This window comes from Dryobates pubescens, chromosome 3, assembly GCF_014839835.1.
Source record: "Dryobates pubescens isolate bDryPub1 chromosome 3, bDryPub1.pri, whole genome shotgun sequence".
Classification (NCBI taxonomy): domain Eukaryota; kingdom Metazoa; phylum Chordata; class Aves; order Piciformes; family Picidae; genus Dryobates; species Dryobates pubescens.
The window spans coordinates 23,598,750-23,620,520 of NC_071614.1; the positions used below are offsets into that span (position 1 = coordinate 23,598,750).

Below are 21,771 nucleotides of genomic sequence, written 5' to 3' on the forward strand. Positions count from 1 at the left end.
TCACTTCAAGAAAAGCATGGAAACCCAGAAAGCATCCCTCTCCTGCTGTGAGATGAAGATCCTGCCTGTGAGGCAGTCTGGAGTCCAGCTGACACAACAAGAGTGAGCGCTGGTTTAAAACTATTAGGAAACTGTCCATGGGGTATCAGGCAAATCAAACCACCAGTGTGCAGATACCTAAAACTGGCTGGAAAGCAGCCTTGAGGAGAGAGCCTTGGGGGTGCTGGTGGACGAGAAGCTCAACAGGAGCTCTCAGTGTGCACTTGCAGCCTGGAAAGCCAATCAGACCCTGGGCTGCATCAGGAGAAGTGTGGCCAGCAGGTCCAGGGAGGTGATTCTCCCCCTCTGCTCAGCTCTGCTGAGACCCCACCTAGAGTACTGCATGCAGTTCTGGAACCCCTATTACAAGAGGGATATGGATGTGCTGGAAGGTGTCCAGAGAAGGGCCATGAGGATGATCAGAGGCCTGGAGCACCTCTCCTATGAGCACAGACTGAAGGAGTTGGGGCTGTTCAGTCTGGAGAAGAGAAGGCTCCGAGGTGACCTAATTGTGGCCTTCCAGTATCTGAAGGGGGCTACAAGAAGGCTGGGGAGGGACTTCTTACGATATCAGGTAGTGATAGGACTAGGGGGAATGGAATGAAGCTGGAGGTGGGGAGATTCAGGCTGGACGTGAGGAGGAAGTTCTTCACCATGAGAGTGGTGAAGCCCTGGAATGGGTTGTCCAGGGAGGTGGTTGGGGCACTGTCCCTGGAGGTGTTTAAGCCCAGGCTGGACGAGGCTCTGACCAGCCTGATGTAGTGTGGGGTGTCCCTGCCCTTGGCAGGGGGGTTGGAACTAGATGATCCTTGTGGTCCCTTCCAACCCTGACTGATACTATGATGAAACCAATTTAGTTCTGAAGAAGCAACCATCAAGAGAACTTCAGAGAACACAGAAACATGGCTCCTTCCCTGGGAAATATGCTTAGAGTGGGTGACTCTAAAGGTCTTTTATCCCCTGAATGATTCCATGATTGTATGAAATGATGGAAAATTCAAGGCAGCAGGTGTGGTACTCAAATACAAAACCTAAGAGAACAGAAAAATCAAGGACAAGAGTCATTTCAAACACATTTGGTTTTATAGCCCTTTTTAAGAACCATGTCATCAGTCTTCTGCTAAACATATTTGCAGTTTTAAAATGAGTATTTGTGTCATTTCAGTAAAAAATGCCTACAATGAGAAAGAAGCAGGCACCATTCCTCAGCAGCAGCAGCAAGCTAAAAACAAGCCATCGCATTCCCAACACATAAATTCCTACCAAATGCCTCTGCAGATCTTGGGAAAACACAGCCACTTCCCAAAAAATGTGGACAGATAAAACCAAGAGGCTGACAAGATATCACAACTGTGTGCAAGCATAGTGGAAGGCACCTCTGAAGATCATCTACTACAACCCCTGCTAAAGCAAGGTCACCCAAAGCAGGTTGACCAGGACAGCAATATCCAGGCAGATCTGGAATCCCTCCAAAGAAGGATTCTGCAGTCTCTCTGGGCAGCCTGCTCCAGGGCTCTGGCACCCCCACAGGAAAGAAGTTTTCCCTTAAGCTCAGATGGAAATCAGTAACAATACTTAAAATATGCTTTCCAGTGTCTCACATCACCTCACCAGGTGACTTGGGGCAACCAACAAAACTCAGATGCCCCCAGGTTCTCTTCTGGGGGGACAACTGCGATACACCAGAGATGATTGCTCCCCTGTGACACTGGCTCTGGCTGGGCACAAGGCAAGTGCATTAACATAAGGACAATGGGGCTCCTAACTTTACTTTTGTCAGCCCTGCCGAGCAGGAGTACAAAATACTTTGTGAATCCTTTCAAAGGGTTCCTCAGCCCATTTATCTCATGAAGGCTTCAAGAAGCATCTCCAGTTCCCTAACATCAGCAAGTTTATTTGAAGTAATCCATAGTCCTTTACCTCTCTGTGGCTTCACATATTGTCACCTGGAGAGACTTGCTGCAGACAGACTCCTTTTCTGTGAGCCAAGTGGGACATATGTTTCCTTTTCAGATGTCACTGAATGCAGCACAACTCATCAGCACAACCACACCTTCACTAGTGCCATGCTAAACCCCTCCAAGCTGTGAAGAGGTGCAGAGGTGACAAATGCCACATTCTGTCACCCTTCCCATGAAGACACCGATTTCCCACAGCAAGGAGAGAGGAGCAGCTCAGGGAAAGCAGCATCACCTGACAGGTAGAGTGTGATGCAACCCATCTGACACTGCAGCAGCTGTCACCAACCACCATGCTCAGCAATGGAATGGAATGGAATGGAATGGAATGGAATGGAATGGAATGGAATGGAATGGAATGGAATGGAATGGAATAGAACAGAACAGAACAGAACAGATTGGAAGAGACCTTCAAGATCATTGTGTCCAAATCATCATCCAACACCATCTAATCAACTAAACCATGGCACCAAGCATCCCGTCCAGTCTCCTCCTAAACACCTCCAGTGATGGCAACTCCACCACCTCCCTGGGCAGCCCATTCCAATGGGCAATCACTCTCTCTATGAAGAATTTTTTCCTAACATCCAGTCTAAACCTCCCCTGGCGCAGCCTGAGACTGTGTCCTCTTTTTCTGGTACTGGCTGCCTGGGAGAAGAGACCAACATCCGTCTGTCTACAACCTCCCTTCAGGTAGTTGTAGACAGCAATAAGGTCTTCCCATAGCACAAGAACACCACAGTACTGTCAGGTTCACAGCAAGACCATACCAGTAGTGATAGATTCCATGAGGAACAGAGGTAAGTGTCAGAAACACTCGCTTATTGTTGTAGATACAAGTAAAGCAAATCTGCCATTGCCTCTTGCAGCATGTGCACAGTGCTCTGGCAGTGGATCCTGTAAAACTCCTGACTCTCAGAGTACATGAAAAGTTTTGTATGCAGTTTTTTCTCTCTCATAAAGCTCTGAGGGAACACTGAAACAACAGAGCTTTTGTCAAACACAGAACCAAAGACTGGCTGCAATTCTTTGATTGATAAAGACTCTCCTCTTGGTTTGAAGGTGTCAGTGGTGGAAATTGCACCACCACTTTTCATTTGGGTAATCCACCCTAACCATTATTTACTCACCCTCACAATTAAAAATGTTATTTCTTGCTTTTAGCCTGAATTTGTCTAACTCCAACTCACAGTTCATGACTCTCATTAAGCCTGTCTGCTAGAGCACCCTGGGATTAGAATTAATTTCTCTAGGATGGGTATTTTTAGACATATTAAGTAATTTCTTAACCTCGTTGTGTTACACTTATGTTACTTGACTCTTTGGATGTGAAGCTGTTCACCTTCTCATACCTAATTCCAGTCCTTTCATCATTTCCACTGATTTTCTCAGACTATTTGGTCTTTCAATCTTTGTCTTGACGGTGGGAACTGTAACTACAGATTCCTGACAAAGACCCAGCCAGCACCCAGCACAGTGGGTTAACTCTGGCTGGCACTCTCAGCATCCTGGGGATGTATTAGAAGGACCGTGGTTAGTAGGTCAAAAGAGGTTCTCCTCCCCCTGTACTCTGCCCTGGTGAGGCCACATCTGGAATATTATGTCCAGTTCTGGGTCCCTTAGTTCAAGAAGGACCTCAGGGAACTACTTGAAAGAGTGCAGCACAGAGCCAAAGATGCTGAAGGGAGTGGAATATCCCCCTTAAGAAGAAAGGCTGAGGGAGCTGGGGCTCTTTAGCTTGGAGGAGACTGAAAGGTGACCTCCTTAATGTTTATAAATACATGAAGGATGAGTATCAGGAGGACAGAGCCAGGATCTGCTCAGTGACTTCCAATGACAGGACAGGAGGCAGTGGGTGCAAGCTGGAGCATAGGAGGTTCCATGTGAACAGAAGGAAAAGCTTTTTCACTGTGAAGGTGGCAGAGCCCTGGAACAGGCTGCCCAGAGAGGTTGTGGAGTCTCCTTCTCTGTAGACATTTTACACAGAGAGAGTTTTACACAGAGAGAGTGATTGCCCATTGGAATGGGCTGCCCAAGGAGGTGGTGGGGTCGCCATCGCTGGGGGTGTTCAGGGCAAGGCTTAACGGGATGCTTGGTTGCATGGTTTAGTTGATTAGGTGGTGTTGGATGATAGGTTGGACATGATGACCTTGAAGGTCTCTTCCAACCTGGTCTATTCTATTCTATTCTATTCTATCCTATCCTATCCTATCCTATCCTATCCTATCCTATCCTATCCTATCCTATCCTATCCTATCCTATTCTATTCTATTCTATTCTATTCTATTCTATTCATTCAAAACTCACCTGGATGCATTCTTGTGTGGCCTACTCCAGGTGATCCTGCTTTGGCATGGGGGCTGGACTAGATGACCATTCCAACCCCTAACATTCTGTGACTCTGTGATCCTTCATTACAGAATGACCTGCAATCACATATTCAGCCCTTTGGATACCACAACCTCCAAACATTTTTGGAGCAGTATGCTGTTCTTTTAATCTTCTTCAACCCTCCCATATTTTTCCTGTTTTCCTGTCTAGCCTATCAGTAGTGATTTTACACATTTTCCTCCTGGTCATGAAATCAGCTTATAACAGCACAAAAGACAGGCCTGATCTCTGCAGGAAACTGACCCTACTCAGCAACCTGCTTTAGGCAGTTATATTGAGGACAAGAAGCTAAACAATTTTTTTTCCTTATCTGCTGTATCTGTGCTCTATTGATTATTGTTTTCTAAATTATTCAATGCTCACAATAAAAGCACTATGCCAACAACATCACAGAATCCCAGCATGGTCCAACCCTGCTGATAAAGCAGGATCGCCCAGAACACATTGCCCAGGATGACAACGTCAAGGTGGGTTTGGAATCTCTCCAGAGAAGAAGACTTCACAACCTCTCTAGCAAGCTTGGTCCACAGCTCCAGCACCCTCACAGAAACAAAGTTTCTCCTCATAGGTTCTCCTCCTGGGTTCCAGTTTGTGCCCATTGCCCCCTGTCCCGTTGCTGGGCACTGCTGAAAGGAGTCTGGCCCTATCCTCTTGCCCCCTGCTCTTTCGATATTGATCAGCACTGAGATCCCTACTCAGTCTGCTCTTCTACAGGCTGAACAGTCCCATGTCTCTCAGCCTTTCCTCATCACAGAGATGCTCCAGTGCCCTCAGCATCTTTGTAACCTCTGTTGGACTCTCTCCAGTAGTTCCTTGTCTTCCTTGAACTGGGGTGACCAGAACTGGACCCAGTACTCCAGATGTGGCTTCACGAGGGCAGAGTAGAATAGGAGAAGAACCTCCCTCGACCTGTTGTTCTCACTGTTCTGAATGCACCCCAGGATACCATTTGCCTTCTTGGCCACAGACAAGAAGCCAGATATCACTTTTTTAATCAAACTTAATCTAATTAAAGAAGATATAAACTGTGTCTGACTACACCACACTGCCAAAAGCCTTTGGTTGATTGGCAGGAGTTATCTTTTTATTTACTGATCAACAAAACAGCTTCTCTGCTGCTCAATTATTTCACCATCAAAGTCATGTTGGTAAACACAACATGTCAGAGATTGCCCTGTTTGACTTCATTCCCCACCTTAAAAAAATACAACACAAAAAGAAATGAGATCATATGAGTTTCCCTGCAGTACTCCAGCAACTTTTGAATGCTCCAAGACATACCAGCACTCAAGTAGCAAAAATCCACATGAAGAAATCCTTTCAAGATGCAGTTTGGACTGAAAACATCAATGGTGCAATTCCACATCCTTTGCAAGGTAAATATCTCACCAGCAGCACACCACACAACTGCTGCCCCCCCCCCCCCCCCCCCCCCCCCAAATCACAATGTGGAAACTATTTTCCAGCAACTTTTAAACCATTTGTTTACATTCCTTGATACCAATTTTTGCCTTGTCTCCTTCCCTTGACGAGCATAGCTCTTTTTCCTTCCCTTCCAAGCCTTGTTTTCCCTGGAATCTTTGGCCAAGTGTTTTTGAACTGTTCCTAGTTATTAATGTTTTTCACATTCTCATTATTTACTCAGCTGAAGTTGATTTTTAGCTTCGTGAGCCTCTCCTCTAAAGCACGTGGTAGATGCTGATGGGCACCTCGTTTACATGAAACAAATGGAATCATGCCATGATCACCAACACCTAAATAATGACTCATTGTGGCCCTGAGCAGTTCCTCTTTATTAGCTGAGATCTATTAAAGAACCTGGCTGGCTATGTCGCTTTTTGCACTTCAAAACTCTGGGTTGGTTTTTTTTGTGTGTGTGTGTGTGTGTGTGTGTTTAACTTTAGTGGTACCACTTACACAGGAACCCCCAAAGGTCTTCCATCACTTATATATATATAAAAAGAGCAGGTCTTTTTTGTCTCCCCCCCCCCCACAGTGTTCTATTATCATGTGATTTAGTGTTTAATATAAATCATCAGCTCGCATTGTTTTCACCCCAGACTTCAGCACAGTTGTCCTTGAAGCATTAGGCAGCATTTCCAATTACTTTGACTTAGGACTTCTTAGGACACACTTTTTGTTTGGTTTTGTTTTAATTAAAGCTGGCAGCCCAGAGCAGATGTCTCCAAGTTGTCATGCTGCTGCCAAGAGTGTCTGGGCAGCAGTCCAGTCACTGCAGGAATGTCCTGTTGTACCCCAACTGCTCATCCCCAGGGTCACATACCCTTGTCAGGTTCCCAACATGCCCCAGCACCCTTCTACCTATCTCCTCACAGGTGGCATGCCCCCAGCTGGCTCCTACCATGGCTGCTGCACATGATGTGCATGGATGAGGCTAGGTTCTGCTGGGCATAAAAACTGGCTGGATGGTCAGGCCCAAAGAGTAGTGAGGAACGAAGTTAAATCTAGGTATGGCTGGTCACAAGTGGTGTTACTCAAGGTTCAGTACTGGGGCCACTTCTCATTAGTATCTTTATCAGTGATCTGGAAGCAGGAATTGAGTGCACCCTCACTTTTCAGATGACACTAAGGTGGACAGGAGTTTTGATTTGCTGGAGGGTAGGAAGGCTTTACAGAGGGACCTGCACAGGCTGGAACGATGGGATGAGGTCAGTGGGATGAGGTAAAACAAAGCCAAGTGCCAAGTAATCCAGTTGGGTCATCCCATGAACTCTCTAGATTTGAGGAAGACTGGCTAGAAACTGCCCAGCAGAAAAGGACCTAGAGGTGTTGCCTAGCAGCAGCTAAAGATGAGCCAGCATGTGCCCAGGTGGCCAATAAGGCCAAAAGTATCCTGCATTGGATCAGCAATATTCTGGCCAGCAAGACCAGGGCAGTGATTGTCCCAATGTACTGGGCACTGGTGAGACCATACCTTAAATCCTGTATTGAGTTGTGGGCTCCTCACAACAAGAAAGACATTGGGGTGCTAGAGCATGTCCAGAGAAGAGCAACAAAGCCTGTGAAGCGTCTAGAGCACAAGCCTTGTGAGGAGTGACTGAGTGAACTGAAGTTGTTTAGCCTGGAGAAAAGGAGACTTAGGGGAGATCACCTCACCCTCTACAACTCCCTGAAAAGAGACTGGAGTGAGGTGGAGGTCAGTCTCTTCTCCCAAGGAACAAGTGATAGAACAAGATGAAACTGCCTCAAGTTGTGTCGGGGAGGTTTAGGTTGGACATTGGGAACCATTTATTCCCCATAAGGGTTGTGAAGGCCTGGAACAGGCTGCCTAGGGTAGTGGTGAAGTCACCATCCCTGGAGGGATTTCAAAGCCATGTAGATGTGGTGCTGAGGGACATGGTTTGGTGGTGACCTGGCAGTGCTGGGTTAACAGCTGGACTGGATGATCATAAAGATGTTTTACCACCTTAACAGTTCTAGGATTCTGTGAAAAGAAAGGAGTAGTTTATCAGACTTGGTCACCTGTGTCAGAGGTAAAACTTTGTCTCATTAGTTTTGGGGTCCATTTATGCAGCTGCCCATGCAGGAGTCACACCACCATCCTGGCAATTATTTTCATACACTGTACTTAGGCAATGCCATATTATGTTATTTTTTATACAAATGTGACATAGTGAATAACTAATTTTCTCTTGTGAATGTTAGTGCCTTTCAACATGGAAGCAGCACAGAGAAAAATCTAAACGGAGGAATGTGAATGGATTCATGATCTGATGAGATTTTTTTAAACACAATCTTGTTTTCTGTGAGGCTGAGCAGCACCTTCACTACAGAACATTCAGATTTAGGGCTAAATGAAAAGCTCCATATCACATCCCAGCCAAGGCATGGAGCTAAATCTGTAGACAATGTCCAGCCTTGTCCATGTGGGTCTGATAAGCCATTCATTAAGGAGAACAGGGAGTCCAGCTCTGAACTGAACAGCAGCAGAACAGGCTTTGTTTTGTTTTGGTTTTAATTTAAGTGCAATTTCACAGAGAAAATCATATTCCATTAAATCAGATCAGCTTCCCCTCACTGCACAGGACTAAAGCAAGCAATAGAAAAAGTGGTAAATACTTAGTGATGCAAGAACCAGAGAGAAACCACTCACACAGCTAAGCAGTTACTGGTAAAGCTGAAAACTATGTTGTAAAGGAGTACAGCATCGCATCTACGCTTCCACTTCACGTTATGGATCTTCTATGCTTTTCACAAGAGAAAGCCACATGAGTGTTTTACCACACTATGATAAGCTTTACAATTCTCACCTTTCCCATATTTTGACAAGCTAGCCTCCAGCTTTTCCTTAATGACTGTCAACTGTCAAAAGGAGCGTACAGAAGAGCCAGTCAATCACAACCATATGGCATCAGGAAAGGCCAAGTAGCACATCCTAACACTGAACTAACAGAGGTTACAGGACTTTCAGATGTGAATACCTTGCTTCTCCATTCAGAAATGGTGACCATCAGTTCAAGAAGAATCTGGTATTTGTGACATCAAAAGAAAACCAGAAAAAACATCAATTCCACTTAATCTCAGAACTGCAAATGACTCAGTGTTCATGAAGATGAGTCCCCCATGTCACATCAATTATCTCCCTTTGCTTTGCTCCTCTCCTCACCCTTTTCTTGAGCACATCCTTAAATTTAGCTACTGAGACTTCCTCTCCAGACTCTGTAGGACAGATCTATTGGGAGGCTTCATTTATTGTACATACATAGTAACAGAATTCATTTGGAGGGGGGATGGGGTGTCTCAGGTTTTATTTTTGATATGAAAACTGGTAAACTGGGGAAGCAGACTGAGTTCAAGCCTGTTCAAATCAGCACCAGTACAATCACTGCACTGGTTCAATAATAAGGTCAGAAGGAAAGGGTAACAATAATGCCATTGAGCAGGGAAACAGAGCAAACCCCTCAGCGAGACAAATAAGGATGTAAAGCCAGAGCTGCCAGGCAGCTAAACCTGCTGCTGCTGCTAATATTAGGCAACATCAAGTTGCAAGTAAATATGTTTCTTTTTGTTGTTGTTGTTTATATAATTTTAATCTGCCATACATGAGAATATAGTGTCTGATGCAATATGGAGATGTGCAAAAGACTGCTGCAAAGACTGATTGATTGTAAGACTGATCAGTACTTTGAAATGCTAATAGATGCAAGGAGAATATCGAGTCAGGCCTTGGTCTAACTGCACATAAACATATTCTGTGTCTCTTTTCTTGCTAATGAGCTATTTTTAACCAAACATATGCTTCAAATGGTTTTTGAGAGAAACACAAGAGTTATGGTATTCTAACTTCATCATTCAAACCTAAATTCTCCTCTCTGCCAGCCTATTCTGAAGTCAAATACAGCCACAAAAACCTTGCTTTAAATCACTGAGTAAGTGAAAACCAGACAAAACCAGATACTCACACTATATGTGCAAGATCAAGAGGCTTTTCTGGCTGCTCAGGAAATACAGGACGAGGTGGCTCTCGACTCGGTACACAACCAAGAGATTTACTAATTGCATGGCTCAGCTTCTTTGCAGGTGATTTCTGTTGGTGAGAAGAAGGACAAAAATGAGTTGAGTATTACAAAGGGCATGGTAATCAGATAACAGCTAACTGTGCAATCAGACAACACAGAGGTGTAAAGAAATACAAAGTGCCAGAATATTCAGAAATATCCTGGCATGTTGTACCACATGGGAGAAATTAGTTTAGACATTGAGATCAGTAATTAACACAGACACTACAGAGGTGAACAAGGTTTGTGAGGGTGGCTTTTTTCCTGCTGTAAGAGTAGTTTCACAACAGTGTGCAAGATAAAGAAATAAACCAACTATCTGGCATTTCTATTAGGAATTAAATCAAGTGGCAATCACAGAATCTCCAAATTGCAGCATCATGGGAGTTGGAAGTGACCTCTGGGAAATCATCTTGTCCAAGCCCTTTGATAAAGCAGGGACACCCAGAGCAGGCTGCCCAGGTTCATAATGTCTGGGTGGGTTTGGAACCTCTGCAAAGTAAAAAGACTCCACAACCTCTCTTGGGCAGCCTGTTCCACTGCTCTGGCACCCTCACCAGAAAGCAGTTTATCTTCCTGCTCAGATGGAACCTTCTGTGTTCCAGTTTGTGCCTGCTGCCCCTGTTGCTAGGCAGCACTGAAGAGTTTGGACTCATCCTCTTGCCCCCCACCCTTCAGATACTGACCATCATTGAGAAGATTCCCTCTCAGTCTGCTCTTATACAGGCTGAACATCCCCAGGTCTCTCAGCCTCTCCTTGTCAGCAATGTTCCACCATTACCTATTTTTGACACTTACATCTTCAGAACACAGGCATTTCAGTTTGAGGGAAGGGCAAGAGAAGGACAAAGGACCAAGGACCTGGTGTATGAGCAGGTAAGGAACTGGCACACACAGACACACCAAGAGCTACCACTGCTTTCATCTCACAGCCACTGGCATCCATGGAAAGCTGGTGCTGTGCCCCCTCCCTCCTTTGCAAAGGCAGTTTGGCAGGACAACTTTACCATTTTTTGGTCATTATGGGCAAAGCCAAGGTGAACCACAGTGTTTAGATACAGAATCATAGAATTAAGAATCATATAAAATATGAATGACCACTTCCTTTATCTTCTTCCACAAATTCACTGGGTTGTGCTAACTAACCTCACAGGAGCAACTACTCAGGGATCATCCAAGGAAGACTAAAACTCTGCAGACAATCTTGCCAAACACACAAGAATGGCTGGCTGGCCTGAGTCATGCACTGAAAATGTGGTTCAGGTCCAATGTTGACTTACAAAATTAAGTCTTAAAATGTTATTATACCCACTGGAGTCTGGCCAGTGATGTGGGAGGCCAGATAATGCTTTTACAAGATCAGAAGCAACCTGTTTTCCTGATCCAATTCACCAACAGTCCATGCAGGTATAACCCAGTGGCTAATTACTCTAATTTTTTTACTGCTCTTGTAAGGCCTTCCAGAGGGCAATTTGGGCAAATTCTCAAGACACAATCAAATTAAAGTTTAGATTAACACTGATTTAAGTAGGTGGCAAGGCTGCTCAGAATGGAGCTACACACATACTTCAGCTAATATAAATTAGTAGCTAGCAATTACTGACAATTACTATTATTATTTACTAATAAAGAATTATTTACTATTATTTACTATTATTATTTAGTAATAAAGAATTAAGAAAATAAACAATTAGTAATTCATAAACCAGTGAGAATCTCCAACTTTGGGCCTTCTGGCTGTCATGATATACACCAGGTAGCAATGGTTTTTTGTATGGAGAATCCTTGTGTGAAGGAAGCTGTTCCCTCTGTGGATTTACAAAGTTTGTAGTAAATTGAGGTGCACTTTAAAGTAAAATTACAGAACCCTAGAATTCCAGCACGGTGGGGCTTGTAAGTGACCTCTGGGAATCATGTAGTCCAAGCCCCTTGATAAAGCAAGGTCACCCAGAGCAGACCGCCCAGGTTATCAATGTCCAGGTGGGTTTGGAACCCCTGCAAAGGAGACTCCACAACCTCTCTGGGAAAGCCTGGTCCAGTGCTCCAGCACCCTCACAGGAAAGAATTTCCTCTTCCTTTTCAGGTGGAACCTCCTGTGTTCCCGTTTGTGCCCGCTGCCCCTTGCCCTGTTGATGGGCACCAATGAAAAAAGTCTGGCCCCATCCTCTTGGTCTCCATCCTTTAGACACTGACCAGCATAGAAAAGATCCCCTTTCAGTCTGCTGTTCTCTAGGTTAAACAGCCTGAGGTCTCTCAGTGTTTCCTCCTCAGAGAGATGCTCCAGTCCCCTCAACATCTTCAGCCCCCACTGGACTCTCTCCAGTTCCCTGTCTCCCTGGAACCAGGGAAACCAGAACTGGACACAAGACTCCAGTTATGACCTCACTGAAACAGAGTGGAGGGGGAAGAGAACCTTCCACGACATGCTGGCCACTCTTCCAAATGCACCCCAAGAGACCATTTACCATCAGCTTTAACTATTTTGAAATCCTATGAAAACCATGATCCAATCTTTTTATCACTGCTTATTAAAGTGTGCAGTCAAACTTAAAAGCATGCACCTAAAGGTGATAATAGCAAAGCTAACATTCTAGTTGCCCTAAATTAATTCCTCTACATCTTGAAATTTCCCACATTTATTTCTCTCTTAACTTGTTCACTTCTCCTTTTAGAGTATTCCCTGCTTTGCTTTCCCCTTGCTCACCTTTCAGTTCCTGCACAGCCCCTCTATTCTCAGTGTGTCTTTGCTGAGACCTCCCCTTTTGCTATGACCTCCCCTTTGCAGTATTTCAGGCTTATTTGAAAAGTGAGGTTTTTTCCCCCATTGTGGTAACAAACACAACATCCTCTTGTGCTACCCCACCATTTACTGTGTCAAACACACAGAGCATTGTCTGCAACGCAGCACAACTGAGCCACAACTGTAGCTTTGCTTTCCCAAAATTACAGGGGAAAGATAATTCCCATTGATCCCAACCTTCTGATAATGCTTCTCAGTGCAGCTGATAGTGAGAAGAGCAGAGCAGGCTGAGTGAGATGCTGTTTCACAGGCAAGTAAACCTCTTACGGGTGTCTCATTTCCCAGAGAAACAGCTCTTTTTTTCCTTTTAATTAGCCAAGTTCTCCATTAGCAGTTTCTAATGAAGCCATTTCTCTTTCATCACTGTCACTAACCTGGATCCCTCATTTGAGAGCATTTGTAAGCACCTTTTTCTTAAGGAAAAAAAAAAGGCACAAAATACAAACAAAAAGCCCCAGAGTAACCCAATCCTCTCATCCACCACCATGAACCCACAAATAACACGATCTCCTTCCGCATCACATTAAACCAGGTGGAGAATTAGGTGAAGGAGAAGTTCATGAGGTTCAACAAGGGCACAGTGGAGGGAAGGGATGCCATCCAGAGAGACTTGGACAGGCTTGAGAGGTGGGCCCAAGCCAACCACACAAAGTTCAACAAGACCAAGTGCAAGGTCCTACACCTGGGTCAGGGCAATCCCAAGCACAGATACAAGTTGGGTGAGGAGTGGCTTGAGAGCAGTCCCAAAAACTTTGGGGTGTCAGTTGGTAAAACTCACTGTGAGCTGGTAGTGTGAGCTTGCACCCCAGAAGACCAACCATATCCATCAATAGAAGTGTGACCAGCAGGATGAGGGAGGTGATTCTCCCCCTCTATTCTGCTCTGGTGAGACTCCACCTGGAGTACTGTGTTCAGTTTTGGGGCCCCTAGCATAATGAGGACAGAGAGGTGGCAGAACTGGTCCAGAGGAGGGCCATGAAAATGATCAGAGGGCTGCAGCAGCTCCCCTATGGACACAGGCTGCAAGCATTGGGAGGCCTAATAGTGGCCTTCCAGCACCTGAAGGGGGCTGCTGCAGAGGGACTGTTTACAAAGGCCTGTAGCGACCATAGCTGCTGTCACAACAGGATGTGAGTCTGTTTGGAACCTGTAACATCCCTGCTATTGATGAATTTCAACACAACACCAGCAGCTAAAAACTAATAAAGAATTTCAGGCTTTGAAAAGGTTTTCACACATCCTCCAGTCCCAATTTGTGGTCTTATTTATCTACAGCTTGGGATGGGCAAACAATCTGGTGTGCCTTTATTTTCAAAAGGTTTTCAACCCCTTCAGCATTTTCTTCTGCTGCAGAAGCGCCACTGCAGAAACCAGCCAGCAACACACGGCTCTGCCTTCAGCTTCATCCTCCACTCTCCTGGGAACAGCTGGCAGGCAATCCATTTTGGTTTACTTCCTGAAGGGGCATGGTACATGACTCAGCAGGACTTGCACTGCTGTGGCCATTCTATCAGCCTGACTGCAAGCGTGGCTCTTGATTCCCTCCCCCCCCGCAACCAAACAAAATATGTGCTCTTTATCTGGACACCACCTTTCAGCCACCTTCTTGGACCCAGGAATTCATGGCTTTGCTTTTCTTCCAAAATGCTGTCATACAGCAACTGTGTTTCCCCCCTTTTACTGATCATCTAACTGCCAAGGTATTCATGAAAGGTTTCTTCTCCAGGTGACTCCAAAAGCTTCACCAGATGCTGGTGTCACTTTGGCTCTAGCAGTAATAGAATCACAGAATCTTTTAGGCTGGAAAAGACCTTTAAGATCATTTAGTCCAGCCATTAACCCAGCACTGTCAGGTCACCACTAAACCACATTCCTCAGCATCACATCTACAAGGCTTTTAAAGCCCTTCAGGGATGGGGACTCCACCACTGCCCCCAGGCCTTGACAACCCTTTTGGGGAAATTTTTTTTCCCAATGTCCAACCTAAACCTCCCCTGGCACAACTCAAGGCTGTTTATCACTTGTTACTTGGCAGAAGAGACTGATCCCCACCTTTCTCCAACCCCTTCTCTGGGAGTTGTAGAATGTGAGGAGGTCTCTGCCTCAGCCTTCTTTTCTCCAGGCTAGCCAACCCCAATTTTCTCAGTCAGTCCTCGCAAGACCTGTGCCCTAGAATAAGGCAGCAGGTCCTTGCAGTGTTGTGTGCATTAGTAGGGAAGGTCTGCTGCAGAACTCCTGCTTTTCAGCATAATAAATCTTAAATTCCATGGTCTTTCTGAGACTTCTTCTGCAGCAAACTCCCTCAGCCTTTTACACATCTAGGCCTACCAGGGGAGGCTACTTACCTTTTCCCCAAGTCTATCATGAAATTCTCAAAAGAAACAGCTTCTGCTTTTTCTTCATCATGCTGATAGCAATAAAACTTGGGAGAAATGTTTGCACCAGCTACTGTAGATGTTTAAGGGCCCAATGAATCTTCTAAACAGTCACAATTCAGTACACAGCTATAAAGACATCCCAGTGGATCCCCCTGCTTTTGAGCTGGTTATCTGAGATGCACATTTTGGGGTTTCCTGTTTTCTGTAAACCCTATGAAGTTTGAAATCAGAGGCAGGCTACTTAATTATGCATGAATCCAGACATCCAGAACTGCTGCTGTGACACCACTTCCACCACCACTTTCTACATGATACATGTCAATAAATTTTACAGGTGAACAAGAAATGGAGGTCAGAAGAGATCAGGCAAGTATGAAAAGAGTCATATCTGTCTCCAGGCACAGCACTGGTTGGTACACAGCTGCTGTGGCCACTGCAGTGGGAAGCTGCAAAACTGCCTTCTTCAGCAGTGCCACTCAAGTTCATAAGTAGCAGCAGTAGCTTGCACAATCCACAACAGTGTCTACCTACCAGCAAGCACAGCTGGCTTCTCCAGGCTGCAAAACAGTGAAATAAATACTTCTGAGAGGCTGGAAGCTTTGCTCTTGTTTAATTTAACATAAGGAGTTGAAGGAGACCCTGGCTCTGCACTGTGCCTCTCCAGGTGATGTCACATTCCACCTGTATAGCCACAAGGTAAGGTTAAGAGACTTTTCCTATTAACCATTGACTCACCCTCCCTATGGCACCCACCCTCAGTCAGGATCAAATGCAAACCTAACACTTAGGGTTCAGTTACTTCTGTAAAGGTATCATTGCTAAATCAGCCATGGACTGTCCTGGATTCAACATTTTTATTTGATAAACAATCATAGAATCACAGAATGGTTTGGGTGGGAAGGTCATCTAGTCCAACCCCCCCTAGAAAGGGCATCTGCAACTAGAGGACGTTGCTCAGAGCCCCATCCAGCTTCACCTGGAATGTTTCTAGGGTGGGGCACCTACCATCTCTCTGGGCAACCTGGGCCAGTGTTGTCTCACCACCCTCAACCAAAACCATTTCTTCCTTCTATCTAGTCTAAATCTCCCCTCTTTCACTTTAAAACCATCATCCTTTGTCCTGTCACAGCCAACCCTGCTAAAAAGGCCGCTTTAAGTACTGAAAGGCCACAAGAAAGTCTCCCTGGAGTTTTGTCTTCTTCAGGCTGAACAACCCCAATTCTCTCAGCCTGTCCTCACAGCAGAGGGGGTGAACAAAACATAACTGATGCAGTGATGTCTGTGTAAGTGTGCAACCAGCCTATAAATAAAAGCCATTTTAAGTACCAGAACAACAGTTCCACTCCTTTTTCCCAGAGACCCAGACATCAGCACATGGCTGCTCTGTGTGGGGTCTGGCTCTGCTTGACAAATGAAACAGGCATCCTGCTCTGCAGGTCTTTCTGACAGCAGAGGTTCAGCCACTGTCCAGGGAGATGAGGAAAATGCCATGAAGGGCTCTCTGACAAAACCATGGCAAGTGCTGAGCATGCACATTCTTAACTGAGCTGAGAGAAAGCTGTGCTGTGGCTGGGCAAGCATCAGCCCTGGAGATGCCTAAATCTGCACAAACATACATGGCCCAAGTATCTGCAGCAAATGCAAATGGGCTGATCATCTCTGCCAGAGAAATGAACATGTTATTAACATAGAGCACTGAAAAACTGTGTTACATGTGCAAAACTGTAACCAGTTTGGGGCTCACCAGTTCAAGAGGCAGGGATCTACTGGAGAGAGTCCAGTGGAGAGCTATGAGGATGATACGGGACTTGAACATCTCTCTTATGAAGAAATATTGAGAGAATTGGGGCTGTTTAGTCCTGAGAAGGGAAGGCTGAGAGGGGATCTTATTAATGTGTATAAATATTTGAGGGGTGGGTGTTCAGATGAAGGTGGCAGTCTCTTTGGTGGTGCCCAATAATAGGACAAGGAGCAACATGGATAAGCTGGAGCACAGGAGGGCTCACCTCAACATGAGGAGAAACTTTTTTACTGTGAGGGTGATGGAGCACTGGAACAGGCTGCCCAAAAAGGCTGTGAAGTCTCCTCTGGAGACTTTCAAGACCTGCCTGGATGCATTCCTGTGTGGCCTGCCCCAGGTGGTCCTGCTTTGGCAGAGTTGTTCAACTAGATGATCTGTAGATGTACCTTCCAACCCCTAACAGTCAATGATTCTATGAAAAGATGTGAGAAATTACCAGTAAAAATGTAACTTTGATGTTCCAAATTGCATCTGTATTGTGTGTGCCAGATCTTTTTCAATTCCAAACGGCTTATAGATCCTGTCTCTGTCCACCTGCACTCTGATCTGCTAAAAAAAACACTACTTCCCTCATGGAATTAAAAAAGCTGGAAATTCAAAACTACACTGGATTAAAAGTTGTCTTTCTAGCTTTCCACAGAATCACAAAATAACAGAATCCCAGAATGCTAGGGGTTGGAAGAGCCCTCAAAAGATCACCTAATTCAACCCCGCTGCCAGAGCAGGGTCAGCTAGAGCAGGTCACACAGGAATATGCCCATGGGGGTTTTGAAAGTCTCCAGACTTCACAATCCCTCTGGGTAGCCTGTGTCTATTTAGAAATCACCTCCACCAAAAGGGTCTAGTAAAAATGGATATGATGGGCTTAGTAAGTTGTAGGTAATAGAAACTGAACTGAAACTTGGTTGGCAAGTTTTGAAAGTGGAGAGTTTAACGTCACTTCTGAGCAACCTGGTCTGATTGGGGATGTCCCTGCTTACTACAGGGTGGTTGGACTGGATGCCCTTTGAAGGTCCCTTCCAGCCCAAACCAGTCTGAATCTGTGAATCTGTGGCAGGGTTTGAGTCTGCTGCTTACTGAAATGTCTGCAGCAATAAATGATTCTAATAAAGGAGCAGCAAGGGCTTTGTTATTTGTATTATCAGTCTTGCCCACTGCAAATAGATTATTTCTGCTGCAACCTCACTGCCTTCAGTGGAGGATGGACCAGAAGAAAACTTGCCACAGTGTTTTATTGCTTGTAGACTTTTCTATGGCTCTCATCACAGCAGGACTCACAGTGCTGCTCGGTGGCATGTTGACTGATGGGAATGAAAGCTCTTAGGTGCTTTTGGGTTTGTTGGTGATTGGTGGTTGGGGTTTTTGCTGCTTTGTCTTCTAGCAGAAAGTGGGGAATTTTATGGCCATGCAGTGTTCTCATGGAGCATAGTTTCAGTGGGTCTGGAGGGAGCTTGCCTTTCCACATCCATGGCTGTTGCTCTGTAAACAGCAGAGCAGTGCTGTGAAAACCAAGGTGTTTGATATGACCTTCATCCTGATGCTTCCTATCCAGCTATACGGGTAACAGGTTGGACTTGATGATCTTTGAGGTCTTTTCCAACCTTATTGATTCTATGATTCTCTCTCTCTTTGCTCCCCTCCACAGTATCCACTGCATTTTGCTGATGTTCCTCACTATATAATAGACTACACATGATGTAAACATGACAAATCCAGTGGCCTTCTATGATGGACTGACTACAGTAGCGCACAAGGGAATAGCTCTGGCTGTCCTTCTCTGCTCTGGTGAGATCTGCCCCCACCTGCAGTGCTCAGCTTTGGGGTTCTCAGCACAGAAGGGACATGGACATGTTAGAGTGGATCCACAGGAGGCCACAGAAATGTTCCAAGGGCTGCAATGTCTCCGCTGTAAGGAGAGGCTGAGAGAGCAGGGGTTGTTGAGCCTGGATAAGAGAAGGTTCCAGGGAGACCTTATTGAGGCTTTTGAGGAGTCAATAAAAAACCTGGGGATAGACTTTTTATCAGGGTCAGTTGTGACAGGACAAGGGGTGATGGTTTTAAACTAAATGAAGGGAGATTCAGACTAGTCATAAGAAAGAAAGTTGTGGTGAGAGACTGGCCTGTGTTGCCCAGAGAGGTGGGAGACATCCCCCCAGTGGAACCATTCTAGATCAGATTGGATAAGGCTCTGTGCCACCTGCTCTAGTTGAAGATGTCCCTGGTCACTGCAGGGGAGTTGGACTAGAGGACCTTCAAAGGTCTCTTCTCACCCAAAGCATTCTGTGATGCTGATTCTACGAAATAAGGCAAAACTTTTCCTTCCCCTATACTGAAAAATGGTAAGTAAGCAAAAAACCCATTGTCCAAGCCAGCACAGAGAGAACTTTTCCTCTTCTTCCAGCAGAAGAATTGTGCTGAGCAGCCCAGTGGTTAAACAGGAAAAAGCTGATGGGCTCAGTGAAGTGAGTGTAACCCATATGCAGAGACGGTATTTGGTGAAGGAAGCTAACTGCACACGTGTGCCTCCAGCTCCCAGCAGAGAAGGTGCAGGGTCACCCTAGATCTGCCTGTCTGTCTGCGAGGCCAGTGTGCCCTCTGCTGGAAAATGCCGAATGACGGAAGGGTTTTTTAAACCATCTGAAAACAGGAGGCCATGTGATGGTGGAAGTCCACACACAGACAGCAACGTGACAGGGCTGCAGAGCATACCGGTTCATGCCATCTTCCTTTTGGGCTCCTTTCCGGGGGGACCGAATCAAAATGTGCTCAAAATTTTGTAATAACGTTATGGTAGTCTAAATGGGAAACTGAATGAAGCAGAAATAGGAGCGAGATCATTGTGAGAGCAAAACCTTATTAACAGCTGCTTAGGGTATTGCTAGTCTCTCAGTCAGCAGAGGAAAGGGTCGCTCTTTTGTTTCCCATTCGATTAGTACCCAGCACAATGGCTTCCCAACAGAAGCCAGAGATAGTATTACTATAGAAACAACTGAACATTGGTTTAGGTTGTGGATACATACTCTAAAGCCACCACGTTAAGAGTGGTTATAAATAACAAGCATTCAGTTATTTACAGCAAAAAGCAGATTCTAACTCAACTACAGCTAATAATAACCCAGCAAATCTTGGAAGAGATTCTCTCCCTCTACTCCGCTCTCGTGAGACATCACCTGGCATCCTGCATCTAGTTCTGGGGTCCTCAGCACAAGAAGGACATTGAACTGCTAGAGCAGGTTCAGAGAAGGGCCACAAAGGCTGGACCACCTCCCCCATGGGGACAGGCTGCAAGAGCTGGGGCTGTTCAGCCTGGAGAAGAGAAAGCTCTGGGGAGACCTTATAGTAGAAGAGTGCCTACAGGAAAGCTGGGGAGGGACTTTTTATAAGGGCTCGTAGTGATAGGACAAGAGGGATGGACTGAAGCTTAAGGAGGGCAGATTCAGACTGGATATTAGGAAGAAAATCTTTACAGTAAGGGTGGCGAGACACTAGAGCAGGTTGCCCAGGGATTTTGAGGATGCCCCTCCCTGGAGGTGTTCAAGGCCAGGTCGGGTGAGGCCTTGAGCAACCTGGGCTGGTAGCAGATGCCCCTGCCCATGGTGGGGAGGTTGGAACTAGACGATCTTTAAGGTCCTTTCCAACCCAAACTATTCTATAAATCTGTGGGCCTTCAGGGAACTTGGCTGTCTTAGCATTTCACCTGAGATTTATAGATGTCAGAGGCTGTTGAAGTTTAGCAGACTAAACAAACATAAACAAATGGAATGAACAATGACTAATCTGCTCCCTTTGAAGAGGAACAATTTGGGTTTCAGATCTGCTGCATGTACATAACCAAATGAATCAGCATTTGAAGGTATTTAATAAAACCAAAATTGAAATAGCCCAGAAGGAAAAAGGTGGGAAGTGTATGAAGTGGTTTTGTTTCTCCCCCAAACAGGCCCCAACAAGAACTGTGCTCATGCAGCAAATCCTCACTCTTAAAGACAGACTTCTACCTGAATTTAGATATATATACACACACACATATCTCCTGCTCACTGCAGGGGGGCTGGACTAGATGACTTTTAAAGGTCACCCCACCCAAATCAGTCTGTGATTCTATGATCTCACTATAGTAATACATATTTTTATACACAGTAAAAATCACTATATTATGTGATTTACAGAACCAGCAGGAGTGGCTGACACCCAGGCAGGCTGGGCTGCCATTGAGACCTGGACAGGCTGGAGAGGTGGGGGGAACATCATGAAGTTCAACAAGGGCAAGTGTAGAGTCCTGTACCTGGGAGGAAAAAACCCTGGACTAGGGACAGGTTAGGAGCTGAAGCTGCACCAGCACTGAGTAGAAGAAAGAGTTAGATTGTGTGGTCTTGTCTTCCTCTCCAGACACCAGTATAGGGTTTTCACAGCAGTTTGACATTGCTCATCTATGTTCAGTTCACAGGCAACCACATACCTCACATTGTCTTCTGCAGAGCTGCTCCCCAGCCACATCCACTCCATAAAACTTAGCAGCTGCTTTGTCCCGCCTGAGAACTTTGCCATTTTCTGTACCAAACTGCATTTGTTTGGAAAATGGAAGTGATCCAGAACAGAGACCTGGTCCTGATGGCAGAGAATTTGAATTCTTGATCTCCAAAGCAAGGTTGCTGCACCCAGATTGTCTAGTAAGTTCCTTGCAGGTGTCAGCTCCTAAACCTACCTTAGGAGCTGCTTGGAGAGTGCCGTTTGGTCTGCTAGAGATTGTTCTTGCAGTCCTGCAGCTGAGATCATCCAACAACCTGCACTGTTTCATTTATCAGAGTGTGACAGTCTGAATATCCCCCTCCATTCAGACAGCTTTCCACTCCTCCAATTCACATTATATCTTAAAGCTAACTTACTC

General features: G+C 45.4%; 1 protein-coding gene across 10 annotated transcripts in view; it reads right to left on the reverse strand.

The window, feature by feature from the left end:
• DTNB (dystrobrevin beta) overlaps window positions 1–21,771 on the reverse strand; it is a 194,156-nt gene that overhangs the window by 113,742 nt on the left and 58,643 nt on the right. For all 10 annotated transcript variants that reach the window (XM_054179822.1, XM_054179821.1, XM_054179820.1 and 7 more), the window contains one exon: window positions 9,812–9,936. In XM_054179822.1, the coding sequence (XP_054035797.1) occupies window positions 9,812–9,936 (125 nt within the window). The remainder of the gene's footprint in view (window positions 1–9,811; window positions 9,937–21,771) is intronic.